The sequence below is a fragment of the Microcaecilia unicolor genome, chromosome 11, assembly GCF_901765095.1.
Source record: "Microcaecilia unicolor chromosome 11, aMicUni1.1, whole genome shotgun sequence".
In the NCBI taxonomy this organism is placed as follows: domain Eukaryota; kingdom Metazoa; phylum Chordata; class Amphibia; order Gymnophiona; family Siphonopidae; genus Microcaecilia; species Microcaecilia unicolor.
Genome location: NC_044041.1, coordinates 50,898,297 through 50,914,723, shown reverse-complemented (window position 1 = coordinate 50,914,723; position 16,427 = coordinate 50,898,297). Strand labels below are relative to the sequence as shown.

Below are 16,427 nucleotides of genomic sequence, written 5' to 3'. Positions count from 1 at the left end.
TTACTTCCATCTGCTAGAGTTAGAAAAATAATGAATTGTTGGAGCTGCACACTGGTCTCTGTATGTGCACCTGCTAGTCAAAGGACATAACCCGCAAGTTCTGGAATAGTCTGGAGAAACCTAAGGGAATACTTCCTGCAAACAGGAAGCACTAGCCCCCACCACCTTCCTTCCTTCTAAATACCTCTTGTGCCATCCTCAGCCTTTTCCTTCCCCCTACAAATTGGGATGTATCTTTGTGTAATTCAGCTATGACCTTCCTCAGAAATCAGATGGTTAGGATTTGAAAAACATAAAACAATCTGGGCAAAATATTCATCTTAACTGTGACAATTCTGCCCTACCATAATAGTCCTCCTCCAAGCCTCTTAAATCATTTTTTATATTTTTAGCATCTTCCCACAGTTACTGTCATAACAATGTGCCCACATCTGGCCCAAACTGAATTCCTAAATACTGCATAATTCATTTTGCCCATCTAAAGGGAAATGCCCCTTGGATATCCTCGGCTTAGGTTTATCCCCAAAGCCTATATCTTACCCATATTCACTCTGAACCTTACCACATCCTCAAATTCATTTAGCCTGGTTATTTGACTAATCTATTGCTTCCTTATGTACCATCTAGGGTTCTGAGATTCCAGGAACAGAGGTTATTAGCCCTTCCTGCCCTGGCTCAGGCGCGACTTTCCTTGACGAGAAGTCCCCCCCCCTTATTTATGGAATCAACTCCCACAAAATATTCAGGAGGAGCAGTCTTATGCTCTGTTTAAAGTTAGATTGAAATTTTATTTTTTTGCAAAGTTTATTTTGGGTTCAGCAAGATTGTCTCCCGGTCAGGTGAAATGCAAGGAAGAATGTTGATAATATATTTTCTTTTAGCTGGCTTATTAGGGTGAATGTGTTGTCTACCACTTCCTATTTTAATGGCATTCTATTCTGTTTTTATTATTTTACGAATATGTAAACCACTCTGACTTGTCTAACAAATAGAGTGTTTTTAAACTATTAATTCCTTCATTAGCACTGGCAGAGTCAGCATTGGTCTTTCCACAAAATAATTATATCATCTGCAAAGAAAGCAATTTTATGTTGTTCCAACCCCTACCCTTCCATTCTGCCTAAACCTTTCTGTCAGTGGTTCCACTGAAAGTGCAAAAATGAGTAAAGATAGTGGGCACCCATCAAAGTGACCTCTGGCTTTTCATATATCTTCTTTATCCACTTTTCAAAATGGACTCCCAGCTCAATTTTCCAGATTACTGCTATCAAAAGTTCCAGTTCATCTGATAAAGTATCTTTTGTCATCTACTGCTAACAATATTATATTTACTTTACCCAGTTGGGATTCCCAAATCAACTGCACAGCACATTTTATATTATCAATCACCTGCCACCAAACCTGACTGAAGGGTGAACTAAAGTTGGCAGCTCCTCTCCTAATCTAAATGCTAAAATCTTTTGCCAATTACCTTCATGTGACAAAACAGTGGGTTTTTAAGCCTGTAAAATTATACTATTTCTTGAAGTGTATTTCTCTAGTTTGGAAAGCAGGTGGTGCATGTCTATGTTTAAAGCTGTTACAGAGAACAGACTGTTCCTTCTTTAGTTAACACAGGTAACAGATAACCTGCCATGTGGCCAGCTACTTTTAAAACTTGTTTTCTGGGCTCTGATTGGCCCAGGAGCTCAAAATTCAGCTAGGATGTACTGGCTTTTTCTCCAGTCTTCGCCAGGGAGAAAAAAAAAGAAAATGTTCTCTTTGCTGAGGCCCTGTGAACAGTTATATTTGATAACTTCCGAGCAAGCTATATGTCCTGATCCTCCCATGTACTATTTAGATAGTAAACAAAAGTTTAGTTAGTTTTATAATTGATCCATATTTCAGTTACCTTGTTTTGCTAATTGCATCTTTTCTGTTCATTGTTCTAATTTTTCATGACAATAACATTTTTAGTTTATTGCCTCTGCTCGTCTGGACTGACTAAAAATCCTGGTGATTTGTATGATGAGTCTGTGAGTGCTTCCTAGGAAATGTGGGACCCAGTCGGTGAAAGAAGGGTACTAGTGTAGAGCACAAGAAGCAGGTGCAGGCAGACCTGAGCTGTGCTGGGGATAGACCCTCTAAGTAACCACAGGGTAGCCCCAGGCGGGTGGATAGGTATTTCGTGACACTTCACATCTATATTTAATAGCAAAATGGGCTAATATGATCCACATACTCTGCTCTCCTTCCCTTCTTTTAGGAGTTCTGTTATACCTGCTACTCTTACTGATGGTATTAATAATTCCCCCATCAAAAGGCTGTTGCCCACCCTCATCAAAAGATTTCCCAGCTTCCTCACCACATTTCTTGTTGAACCAACCTGTGAACTCATCCAAACCTGGTGTCTTATTCCCTGGAAGACTGTTTTATCATCCACTGCACCTCCTTATTAAGTCTCATGCAGGCTTTCTCTAAAACTTTGATAGAGGACTATCTCCCCCTTTGCACTTGCCCTTCCCTAAAATATAGTCTTCTGTAATACTCCATAAATTTGGTTCTTATAGCGCCATCTTATTCCCTTCCTCCTTTATTTTCTGCACCCCAGTGATTGCTGCTCTCACCCTCAACTTTCTAGCCAACATCCTCCTCCTCTTATTCCCAAACTCAAACATTTTCTGCTTTAAATTTACTAGGTGGAAAATCTACATTTATTAACTGAATCTTCTTTAACTGTATTCTAGTTACAGTTAATTCTCTCAGTATCTCCTATGAGGGTCTCACTTTATGTCTCTTTTCAGCTATTCCTACTGCTATTCTTTACAGCTATTCAATATCTGCTGGACCTTAAGCATCTTTTTCCTAGCCCTACCATTCACCAATACCCCCCTAACTACTGCCTTCAGGCCATCCCATAATATCCCATCCCCTACTTCTCCATTATAATTGTGCTCCAAGTATCCTTTATAGTCTGAGATATCTCCTGCACTACCACTTCATCAATACGCAGGGCCTCATTGGGCCACCAGAAAGATCTCCCATTTTCCATTCCAAATCCCTTCCACTCATAATATACTTTCCACCTCTGAGTTTACCACTCTCCCATACATGTTCCTACCTATTTCATATCATGTTAATTCTCATATAAACTTCATGCACACATCAGTAGTGTTTAATTTAGTTTATCTGAATTTGAAATGGAGAAATTAGATCTTACCTGCTAATTTGCTTTCCTTTAGTCCCTCCGGACCGGACCAGGATTGGACTGATGGGTTGTGCTCGCCTACCAGCAGGTGGAGACTGAGAAAAAACTCTGACTCTAGAGAGCCAATAGGAGCCCTGGCCATGTGACCTTAGCCTCAGTATTTGAATAACAAAGCAGGAAAGAGAGAAAGACCTTCTGTGCCGTATGGAATCCTAGCAGCCACAAAGCACTCGGCAATGCCAAGTATCAGAGCTCACCAGCAACTCTCACCAGAGAAGTGGTATGGCCCGATATGTATTACAGCTCACCAGCAACTCTCACTAGAGAAGTGGTATGACTCACTTGTACTATAGCTCACCAGCAACTCTCACCAGAGAAGCGATATGGCTCACATGTAATATAGCTCACCAGCAACTCTCCCCAGAGAAGTGGTATGGCTCACGCATAATATAGCTCACCCGCAACTCTCCCCAGAGAAGTGGTATGGCTCACGCATAATATAGCTCACCCGCAACTCTCACCAGAGAAGTGGTATGGCTCACTTGTCTTATAGCTCACCAGCAACTCTCACCAGAGAAGTGGTATGGCCCACTTAAGATTTTATATATATTCCATCAACTGAGCTTACCAGCAACTCTCACCAGAAAAGTGGTAAATCATATTTAAGGTTTTATAGATATTCCAGCAACTGAGCTCAGCCACAACTCTCACCAGAGAAGTGGTATGGCGTATTTAAGGTTTTATAGATAGATTCCAGCAATTGAGCTCCCAGCAACCACCAGAGAAGTGGTATAGACCACGTAAAGTTCTGTATATATATAGTATTGTTCCACGAATCGTAAAGGAATGAATACACTTCCTACTGAATACACTTCCTACTTAATAAAAGAAGCTAAAGAGTAGAGAGAACATGGGAGGGGCCTGGTCCGGTCCGGAGGGACTAAAGGAAAGCAAATTAGCAGGTAAGATCTAATTTCTCCTTCCTTAGCGTCCCTCCGGACCGGACCAGGATTGGACTGATGGGAAGTACCAAAGCAGTAATCTGAAGGGAGGGACCCTATGAAAACTGCAGAGAAATGTTCATGCTGCATAGGCCACCTGGCGACAACTAACATGTAGTTAACATGCTCCCAATGAGCAAAATAAAATGAAACTAGGACTAAGTTGCCAACTTACCAATGTGCACCGAGAGCACCAAAAATCGCCGTAGTAAGAATAGAGCCCGCTTCTGAAGTTGTGGAATATGTTGTAATACGCTGTGGAACTGCCCTCTCAGCGAGAAGAGAAATAGACATTCTCATTTCCTTGATCCTTCGCGATATAGCGGGTTAGAAACAATGAAAAACTTTTACGCCTACTGGCTAGAAGGACAAAACCAATAAGAAAAAACCGATTGGGAAAGGTGAAAACTTTAAACTACAGCAGACCGAAAAGAAGTTACCAACCGTAGAAGTATTCCACACATAGATCTACTTGCTGCAATGGCTACTGGGAAACACTGCTTGAAGAGGAAAACTTTATAGAAAAAGTTATGGCTACTAGAAAACAGAACTTTAAGAGTCTGTTCACCTAGTTCACCTAGCTGGTGGACGAAGCGGGAGGTACAGGTGCAGGACTCCTTTAAGAAACCGCTTTGACAGTGGATGCTGCATAAGCGTGCGGTTGTCAACAGTATCATGCATCACTGATAGAGCTGCCAAATGAACTCTAATGGATGAGTAAGACAGACAAGATTTCGCAAGATGCAGAAGATATTCCAAAACATGCAAAATGGATACTGTTTGTGGAATGAAGTGGCGAGAGGAGTACCACAGAGTGAACCGTCGCCACTTTGATTCATAGGACTTTAATGTAGATTTCTGTCTGGAAGCAATTAAAACTTGAAGTACTTCCTGCGAAAATATCAAAGATGTTGCAGACCCAGTAACCACGCCATAAGTTTGAGTGACTGGGGGTCCGGATGTAGAAGGGTGCCTTGGTTCTGCGTAAACACCTAGTGAGATGATGGAAGAAACGCATAAAGAAGGCTGAAAAACCCCTGCTGGACGTTGGCATCTGTCCCTGTCTCCGTCAAGACTGTTGCTGAACGGAAGAAGCAAGAAATGTTCGTGAGCCTGAAGGCAAAAAGAGATAGCCCTGAAGTGTCGCAGTGAGGAAGTAAGGCTGAAAAAATGAGAGTCCATTCACCTAAATGCAGGGTGACACAACTAAGAAAAAATGAGTACAAACTCAAGAGTATACTCTTAACTCCTCCTTGGCGGATGACATAACCCATTGCCATGGCAAGGACCAACATAGCTCTCTCCGCCTTGTTTGTCAGTAGGGAAAACAAAATTCACCCGAAGGTAAAACGAATTGCTGAGGTCCCCCAGAAAAAAAATATATACAAACAAGCTTCTGCCAAAAAGTGTACTGCACGAAGCATCCCAATGACAGAACTAAGGTTCTTGAGATAACTAGATGACACTTAAATAGTGCGATTGATGACCATGAGATTCGCAATAGGATGAAGGAAAATTCCTTCTTGGGCATTAGAAAGTAAAATTGCATTCTGCAGAATAGAGCGAGGAAATGGCCGAAGGCCCAAGGTCACCAAGAAAAATATAAACTGGGATGTTTGCAGAGGAGACAAAAGACTGTGCGCCAACCTGACTAAACAAAGAGAAAATCAGAGATATCTGATGAGAGATCAAATGAGAGATCAAATGAGAGGCCTGGCTACAATCACCACCCAACCTAGAGACTGTAAGAAATGCAACACCCGGTGCGTGACCTGAGAACTCTGCTGATAAGACTTTCTCCAATTAGGCAGTCGTCTAGGTAAGAATGAAATGACCCTAAGAGCGCAATGAACATCCTCTTAGATCTATAAAAGAACGGAAGAGAGAGTACTGCTGAAAATGACCGGTTAATGCATAAGCAAAAAACTAGCCATTCTCTGGATCCTGAGGAGAAGAGGAAGGGTGACCAAGGACACCAGTTAAATAGGGCTACAAACTCCAACCCTATCTCTATGGCGTTCCATAGTTGGGTAAGTTCTGAATATAGAAAGTTCTGAATATAGGAGTCCACCAGCTATGGTAGTACGCTCCGGACAGAAAAAAATTGTCCCAGTATGAACGTCTGATTCACCGGCCTGTAATTTCTTGGATCTCCCTAATCCACATACCACTAATCCACGTACCACGGTCATGCGTCCTCCCTCACTGAGATGTAGATTGTAAGCTCCTTTGAGCAGGGAACGTCCTTCTTTGTTAATTTGTACAGCGCTGCGTAACCCTAGTAGCGCTCTAGAAATGTTAAGTAGTAGTAGTAGTACCAGACTCACACCCAATAGATATGAATGTTGAGCTTGTTTCAGGTTAAAACACCGAACCTAGGCCCAGGGTCCCCGGTGTTCCTAGTGGTGAACAGCCATGGCAAATATTGTATGCGTTAGTTTGCAGAATTACTGCAAAGCCTTGCTTTTGGAGCAGAGATTTCTGTTCGATACTCTCGTGAGAGGTTTTTTTTTTTTTTTTTTTCTTTTCTTTAATGCTGTTCTGGCTGTAGAAAGGTGGACATTTGAGCTTCCCCAGAATGGCAAAACTTATGTACCTATGCCCATTAGATATGAATGCTGGACTTGATGGACTTTAGGCCTTACCCAGCATAACCATACTTATGTACCTATGGTATAAATACACAGGAAGTGAGTGAATCCCCTTCCAATTGAAAGAACACTCTGGAGTGAAGGCGCATAGAATGAAAATGAAAAAGGACAAACTTGGAAATTACCTGTAACGAAAAAAGTGAAGTTGTGCCACAGCCACTTGGTGAAGGCAGTGTAGACAAGACTGTATCTGAATTCAAGAAAGCTTGATATAACATCAGGTCTCTAAGGAAGAGGAAGAGATAGCAGATGGTATGTATAGGCATACTGGACCAAACCAGGATGTTTATAATCTGCCAATGCTGCACTGATAGAGTAGAGACAAACACGAGTAGATGGTTTGAGGACCGTCCACTATCTTTAAGTGAAAGGATGACTTTATTCTCTAAGTGACCATATGTCCTGTAAAAACCAGAAGAAAGCTAAAATGAAAAATGAGAGGCTTCAAGGCAGTTGGAAAAGAAGGGAAGACATGAATAAAGCATGCCTGCTAAGGCAGCTGAGTGATTGGGAGCTTGGTAGACAGGACTGTCCCTCAGAGAATATGAAAGAGCTGATATATCCCCATGGCATCTGAAAAATATAGTGTATGCCTCTAGAGAAGGCTTCTTAAAGTCGGAAAAAGAAAACACTGTATAACACTACAGCCATTGAGAGTGTCTGTTAAGTTCTTAAAACACTATATAACATCATAGGCATGGAGTAAAATGCTTGAAAGGAACTAATATATTATGGTCAGAATTGCAAAGTACCAATCAATTGACTCTTAGACAATGTAGTCCTATTCACCAGGGAATGAGAAAGACAGAAATTTACTCTATGCCTATAGAGAAAGTTTCTAAAGTTCTTAAAACACTGTATAATACTACAGCTATTGAGGAAAATGCTTGAAATGAATTATGATATTATGATAAGATGTAGATTTTCCACCAGGCAATGAAAAATGACTGAGCACCAGAAAAAACTAGTGTTAACAGCCCCGTGATACATAGAAATTTAAAAGAAGAAAAGCTTGTTATATATTCATATATGAAAGGAGCCCCCTTTCAACCAAATATTGCCTGCTGATGTGAAGAGCATTTTAAAATACGCCGTTCAGCACATACAAAAGTGTACACATCTTGGAGTCGAACTGCTCTATGAACTGCAGCCTTACCTTCAGCAGAGAGATCCCCGACTGATAAGATGGAGGGAGAAACAAAATGGCCGCCGTTCGCTCCACTGGCCCTGTAGCGATCGTCGACAGCGCGCCCGACACCTCCGAACAAGCGGAGCCCAGTGGAACGGCGAAGAAACAACAGCCGGCGAAAAAGGCCCCGAAAAAACTGGAGGCAGCACCGGACCCGAAGAAACCTTGAAGGGAGAGCAAAATTTACACGTTCCGGCTGCGTGAACTGCGCGACGCTGACCGACAGCAGCTGTTTGAACTTTTAAGCCATATCGGAAAAAACAGGTGGCCGCGCTTACGCGGTTCGCACATTTCTTTTTTTTTTTTTTTTTTCTTCATTTGTTTAAACTGCCGCCGCCAAAACGCAAGAAAATGGAGGAAATTAAATCTGATGAGAAAAATCGCTGTTTAAAGTCACAGATACTGAATTATTTTCTTCTGTTTGTTTTTTTTTGTTTTTTTTTTTATAACCCCTCAATCATAATAAAACACTGGAGCTGCCTGCTCGTTAGAAGTCTGGGGAAAGAAAGGCTGCTTCTTTGAATTTCCTTTTATTTGATTTAATTCTTTTAAAGCAGCTACCTGTTAAAAGTGGCTGCCTCTCCCAAAGACGGTACACCTTTCCAGAGAAAGGGACGGCCCTTCCCTGCTAAGCCAGGGAGATGGGGAGGAAGGGGGGTGGACTCGAGACACCCGAGTTTAACACCCCCGAGGCTGTCAAAGAAAGAAGAGAAAGGAAACCCTGTCAAGCCTCTAAATAAGATTCCAGGCACAGAAGAATTATCACAAATATCTGTAATATCTAAAGAGAAAAGGAGAGAGACTAATGGGCTCACTTCCTACCTGCTGGGAGACTGAGAAAATACTGAGGCTAAGGTCACATGGCCAGGGCTCCTATTGGCTCTCTAGAGTCAGAGTTTTTTCTCAGTCTCCACCTGCTGGTAGGCGAGCACAACCCATCAGTCCAATCCTGGTCCGGTCCGGAGGGACGCTAAGGAAACCACCTTTACTGTTGTACAGATCAAAGCGGTCTACGTACTGATAGGAAAGTAACACACAAGAAAGAGAAATTAAATATCAGGAAAATACCACTAGATAATCAGCTCACTCCGTAATCCCTAACCCTGAATCTCTAAGGCGTATAATTTCTTTCCCCCACGTTCTAGTCTCCAAATATCATTCAGCCCAACATTTGCTTTAAATGTTTTAGACTTCTCCTGTGTTTTCTGCTATACTCTCCCACTCTCCTTTGGAGTGATCCATCTATGAATCCACTGTTATGTTAAAATCGCTCCCAATAATTAGCCCCCTTATACAAAGAGTAACAAATCCTTTTCTACCTTTTGATAAAATGCCAGTTGGTGTGTATTCGGAGCATAATTATTCAAAATTGTCACTGTCTCCATGACACCTCCCATTTACTGCAATAAACCTTTCCCTCCCTGTCCTTGAAAATACTTTTCATATGGAATTTTAAATTGTCTATAGCTACACCTGCTATTTTATGTCCACTTTTACTAGTTTTCCAGAAGATTTGCTCATATCCTTTAAGCTGCAGCAGTCTTGCACCTCTTGCTCTCAGATGTGCTTCCTGCAGCATTAGTACTAAAGTTGTACGGGGACAGAAATCTTACCCATCCCCACCAGTCCCCACAAGAATTTAATGGTACATAAAAAAATTCCAGTCGGTTCTCTCAGTGTCTCTCTGGGTTCAGGCCGCAGCACTGCAGGCAAGGAAGGAACAGAAGTTGGAACTTGGAACACTCTGGTGCGCACATGTAAGACTTGTCTCTGATTCACTGGCACCGTGTGCTGAGAGATCGCCACATGCACATGCCAGTAGGTCAGGTAACATCTGATGCTTGTGCCTGTGACAGAGCTGAGGTCGGCACATCAGCCCAGGAGCAGAAAGGATTAACAGTGAAATAGTGACAGCAGATAAAAACCTGAACGGTCCAGTCTGCCCAATAGTCACATTCATTATCAATTCAGAATTAAATCAACAATGAACGTGATATTATATACTTGATTATTGTCTTTCTTTGGCGTTTCTGGGACACGGACCATAGAGGTTCGCCCAGCTTTATCCTTATGTTCCAACTGCTGGAGTTGTCATCGAAGCCCATTCCAGCACATTTGTCTTCTCAATTGCAGGAAACAGAATTTAAAATTCTGTCCTTCTTCATGTTCCAGCCACTAAAGTTGTTGTCTAAGCCCTTTCCAGGCCATCCTAAACCAGATTGCCATATATGAGACACAGACCATACACCCTAGTTCATCATAGCAGGAGTCACCATCTAAGCATCACTCAACACATCCCCACACACATCCAGCCATTTAAGTTTAGGTTTTTTATAATTTCCATTTTCAAATCAGAGATTCTCTGTGTTCATCCCATGCCTTTTTGAATTCCGTCACCATCTGTGTCTCTCTACTACCTCCTTAATGGAGACTTTCTGCATCTGTGCTGTTAAAGCAAGGAGAAGGAGGAGACAGCACTCAAAGAACTTGGTACTCGGTAAGTGAGAGGCTGGCGTAAGTGCAGTGTACACTTCCACGGGAACCTCACAGGAATGGCATCCGTCCCCAAGGAACCCTGCAGAACTGCTTCCATCTCCACAGGAACCCCACAGGTTCCACGGGACTCCTGCGAACTGCGTTTCCGTGCAAGTCTCTAATTAGCACCACCACCAACTGCAATATGCTCAATTATTTATAAATTATTATTCTTTTTCCAGGGCTAATCAGACCATGGCCATTCCTAGATCCCATCTTTTGAACCCGTCTCCCTCATCACCCTACCCCCCCCCCCCCAACCTTCTTTCCCTCCTTCTCCACCTCCTGGTAGGTTCCTCTCTTCATCAGATTCCTTCTGTGAGGAAATGACTCTCTATCTGACCCATTCTCCCCCCCCCCCTTTTTTTTACATTTCTCATACCTGCCCTTTCCTGTTTTCTCATTATCCCTTTGCCCCAACACCCCACTCCTACATAAGTACATAAGTGATGCCACACTGAGACAAGACCAAGAGTCCATCGAGACCAGCATCCTGTCCACAACAGCGGCCAATCCAGGCCAATCCTGGCAAGCTTCCCAAACGTACAAACATTCTATACATGTTATTCCTGGAATTGTGGATTTTTCCCAAGTCCGTTTAGTAGTGGTTTATGGACTTGTCTGTTAGGAAACCGTCTAATCCCTTTTTAAACTCTGCTAAGCTAACTGCCTTCACCACATTCTCCGGCAACGAATTCCAGAGTTTAATTATGCGTTGCGTGAAGAAAACTTTTCTCCGATTTGTTTTAAATTTACTACACTATAGTTTCATCGCATGCCCCCTAGTCCTAGTATTTTTGGAAAGCGTGAACAGACGTTTCATATCCACCTGTTCCATTCCACTCATTATTTTATATATCTCTATCATGTCTCCCCTCAGCCATCTCTTCTCTAAGCTGAAAAGCCCTAGCCTCCTTAGTCTTTCTTCATAGGGAAATCGTCCCATCCCCGCTATCATTTTAGTCGCCTTTCGCTGCACCTTTTCTAATTCTACTATATCTTTCTTGAGATGAGGTGACCAGAATTGAACACAACACTCAAGGTGTGGTCGCACCGTGGAGTGATACAACGGCTACATCCTCACGCCTGTTTTCCATACCTTTCCTAATACCCAACATTCTATTCGCTTTCCTAGCCGCAGCAGCACACTGAGCAGGTCTCAGGGTAATATCGATGATGACACCCAGATCCCTTTCTTGGTCCGTAACTCCTAACGCAGCTATAATTCGGGTTCTTTTTTCCCACATGCATCACCTTGCACTTGCTCACATTAAACGTCATCTGCCATTTAGCCGCCCAGTCTCCCAGTCTCGTAAGGTCCTCTTGTAATTTTTTCACAATCCTGTCGCGAGTTAACGACTTCTTCCAACTCATCTCTCACACCAGTCTTTAAATTGTTCTTTCTCTGCTCTCCAACATTCCAATCCTCTAGATCAGTATGAGTGAATACCTCATTGTCATTCACTTTCTGGCCAGACTCGTTGCTCCTTTGGAGGGCTACTGAAGAATCAACAGTCTCTCTTACACTGGGGGACCATTATCTCATCGCTCTTTTGGCCGCTCTTTTGGCCACTCTCCCTCCGTCCTTGTCTTCATCAGATTTTGCATCACCATTTCTATTATGTTTCAAGCTTCCTCAACCATTTTCATATTTTTGGTCATTCCACAAATTGTCATTAGTTATCTAAACAAGAAAAGCCATCTGCATCTCAGTCTCTCCTTCCTCACATATCTTGTGGCATTCCTCATTTCTCTCCTTTTCATGTAGTGTTGGCAAGGAAAGATACTGAAAAATCTCCACTTTACAGTCTTCCACAAGATTGTTCCCATTTTCCTCACTTTTCACATCACTCATTCTTTTATTGTATAATCATGCACACAAGCCACAATGATCCTTTAAATTGCTTCTACCTACTTTGCTCTCTTTCAACTTTCACTTGAGGTATTATGACCCCTTCCCAAAACCACTCTTGTAGGATTATGAACATACGTCAGCACCCCAGCACAGGTTAAAAAAAAAAAAAAAAAGGTAGAGGCTGACAAGACACTCTGGAATCTATCAGAGATTGAGATGCCTGTAATTTATTAAAGAACACGAGCCTTAGGGGGCAAAGCAGGCCTTGGGAAATAAACTAGTATAAACAGAAGAGTATGATGTAGCAACTTAAGGGAAAATATATGGTAAGAACAGAAAACAGAAAGATCTCTCAGGAAGATAAGTGCTGAAGTATGTGAAGCCTTGCTTAAAACAAAAGGTATATAAACAATTGAATCAGAGCATTACGTTGGAGAGGCAGAGGCAGACCACATGTTTGTGTCCCCTCCTCTCCACATGAGAAACTAGCATTTGTAATTGTAACTTTACCTTGGTAAGAAATTAAAGAATTGCTTTTCTCATATGCTGGCCTTCCTATTCTTTTATCTCTCTAAATTGCGGGTGGCTGGTACATAATAATTTGGAGTAGTAGTAAAAAGAGCAGCCTTTTTAAAACAACATTGGTGCCCTCCGACTGTGACGAGGTGTCATAATTTCTGGGACATCACTAGTGAATGTTTGCATGCACAGTGGTAAGTAATAAATCTTTTAACATTGCTTTCTCACATGTGTAGCCTTGTATTTTATCTCTCTAAAGTTGTTATATTATATGTTATAGTTTAGAGAGGTGGTAAAAATACTAAACATCACTAGTCTTTCAACACTTCACAATACTGAGTAGTGGATATTTGGGACACTGGAGCGAGAGTGGAAAGACAGTGATAATCGTAGGGTGGTACAAGGGACCCCATTATTAACAATCTGCACAGCTCCCTTAACACTTCTCCACTGTCCTGAAACTGCTCTCTCTCTCAAGAGCACTCCTCAAATTCCTATACTGCAGCGTCTTGACCGATTCTCTAAATCCTCCAGCTTCTCCTTTATCTCTGCTTACTCCTGCGCCAATTTCTCATTTTGCCTCTGCAACTCAATGATCTCCTCTGTCTCCTCTATACTATGGCAGTTCAGCAACTGTTTCTATAATTTAAGCTCTCAGCATTCTGAACTCTTAAGTTCAGTGAGACACTTTTGCATCTCTCTACAATAGGGACCTTCACTTGCTAACTGATCCCTATCTGCTCACAGTCCAAGTCTGCCACCATGTGCTCCACTCAGCCATGGCCTAAGGATGTAAGTTCTCTCCTTAGTTCAGCAACTGTTTCTAAATTGCTTGATTGCATATGATGGTAAAAAGTAAGCACACAGAAAGCTGCACTTCCTTTCAAGAGATCGGAGGGTATCACTCTTGAGCAAAGGCCAATAACTCAACAGCCACCACAGATCGAGGAAAAGGAATTGATTTATGGTAACAGATAACCCCTCAAAAGTTTATCACAATGACAGCACAGTACACACACACACAGTTTGTACCTGTTTGGTTTGATCTTGACTGCAGTAGGTCTGGGAGGAGGGCCTGGGGAGCTGGAGATTTCATCAATAAGCTTTTTGGTCACTTTTAGCTTGGCTAATGCCTGTGCTTCATAGCGACTCATTTCATTCTCCAGTCCAATCAGATCAAATATGGACATGTCGCTGTTCTAGATGGCATTAAAGAGAAAAATTTGCCTATTTATGTAACAGTTTAATTCAGGAAAGATATGATTTAACTGTAACAAATAATCTTGGACTAAGAACTTTGAAGCTGGTTCTGTTAGTATCTAGTGCCCAGAAATAGAAGCCAGCCACTCCACTAGCTAAAGTCTGCTGCTGTTGCCACCACGTATGCTTTCCCACCATTGCTAATATGCTCATTGTGAGACTGCAATGCTGATAATGCCGTCATGATGTGAGTTTACAGCTGTCGCTCTTTACTTTGCAATTGATCTCCACAGAGAAAGGCATCTTAGTTTGATTTGTAACTCACCATCCAATGGTCACAGCTCAGGACTGTCAGCACCAGTGAAGCAGTGTTATATTGCAGTGCTTCGGAGACGTAGGGTGAGCGGGATAGCCGGGGAGCCTCCAGATCTGGATGGTTACAGATCCTCTGCAGCTGCATCAGGACGTGGAGCACACTGACAAAGTGGCCACTCTTAAGCGCTTCCTGGGTTCTGCTCAATCAACAAAAAATCATTCTTCATTGGTACAGTTCAAACATTTAAATAGTTAAATGGGATAGAAAGAGGAGCCCTTTTTTCTCAGCAGTACACTAAATGAAAAATTAGATCTTACCTGATAATTTTCTTTCCATTATTCCTTCCCACTATTCCAGAACCTGTAGGATAGTTGTGTCCATCAACCAGCAGGTGGAGACAGAGAACTGAAAACTGAGCTAAGACATATCTCTCTTGGCATCCATTCCAGTTCCTCAGTATAAAGAAAAGCAGTAAGGATAATACTCAGATGAGATAACAACCACCATAAATAGTAACATAGTAAATGACGGCAGAAAAAGACCTGCATGGTCCATCCAGTCTGCCCAACAAGATAAACTCATATGTGCTACTTTTTGTGTATACCCTACTTTGATTTGTACCTGTCCGATTCATGGCACAGACCGTATAAGTCTGCCCAGCACTAGCCCCGCCTTCCAACCACCGGCTCTGGCACAGACCGTATAAGTCTGCCCAGCACTATCCCCGCTTCCCACCACCGGCTCTGCCACCCAATCTCGCCTAAGCTCCTTAGGATCCATTCCTTCTGAACAGGATTCCTTTATGTTTATCCCACGCGTGTTTGAATTCTGTTACCGTTTTCATTTCCACCACCTCCAGCGGGAGGGCATTCCAAGCATCCACTACTCTCTCCGTGAAAAAATACTTCCTGACATTTTTCTTGAGTCTGCCCCCCTTCAATCTCATTTCATGTCCTCTCGTTCTACCGCCTTCGAACCTCCGGAAAAGGTTCGTTTGCGGATTAATACTTTTCAAATATTTGAACGTCTGTATCATATCACCCCTGTTTCTCCTTTCTTCCAGAGTATACATGTTCATGTCATCAAGTCTCTGCTCATACGTCTTGTAACGCAAATCCCTTACCATTCTCGTAGCTTTTCTTTGCACCGCTTCAATTCTTTTTACATCCTTCGCAAGGTACGGCCTCCAAAACTGAACACAATACTCTAGGTGGGGCCTCACCAACGACTTATACAGGGGCATCAACACCTCCTTTCTTCTGCTGGTCACACCTCTCTCTATACAGCCTAACAACCTTCTAGCTACGGCCACCCCCTTGTCACACTGTTTCGTCGCCTTCAGATCCTCAGATACTATCACCCCAAGATCCCTCTCCCCGTCTATACCTATCAGATTCTCCCCGCTTAACACATACCTGCAATGACCGAAGAGAAGATGAATCTGTTCAGCTAGCTTTGACCTCCTGCATTCCATGAAGAAGATCCTCTCCCTTGCTATGTTGAATAGAATGCCCACATACTCCAGCGTCTGCGATGGAGTTAGTCTGCTCTTCTTGAAATTGAGAACCCAACCCAACGCCAGCAGAAGATGGACAACTGTCTGTCACTGCCATGAGGTCCAAATAGGATGACAAAAGAATGAGCCAGTCGTCGAGATACCGATAAAACTTTGATTCTCTGGTACCAAATGAAGGCTGCCATCACCACAATAACCTTGGTAAATGTTCTCAGTGCCATGGCAAGACCGAAGGGCAAAGCCCTGAACTGGAAGTGATGGCCCAGCACCAAAAAATGTAGAAACCTCTGATGTGGCGATCCTATGGGTATATGCAAATACGCCTCCTTGAGAGCAAGGGCAGTGAGAAATTCTCCCACTTGAACCGAGGCAATGACTAGACTTAGAATTTCCATGCGAAAGTGGGACACACAGAGGCAGTGGCTTAGACCTTTGAGATCTAAGAGTGGATGAAAGGT

General features: G+C 42.6%; 1 protein-coding gene across 3 annotated transcripts in view; it reads right to left on the bottom strand.

Annotated features, from left to right (window-relative positions):
• EP400 (E1A binding protein p400) overlaps positions 1-16,427 on the bottom strand; it is a 401,921-nt gene that overhangs the window by 180,063 nt on the left and 205,431 nt on the right. For all 3 annotated transcript variants that reach the window (XM_030219806.1, XM_030219807.1, XM_030219808.1), the window contains exons 21-22: positions 14,463-14,649; positions 13,970-14,136 (exon numbers count right to left, since the gene is read on the bottom strand). In XM_030219806.1, coding sequence (XP_030075666.1) covers positions 13,970-14,136; positions 14,463-14,649 — 354 coding nt within the window. The remainder of the gene's footprint in view (positions 1-13,969; positions 14,137-14,462; positions 14,650-16,427) is intronic.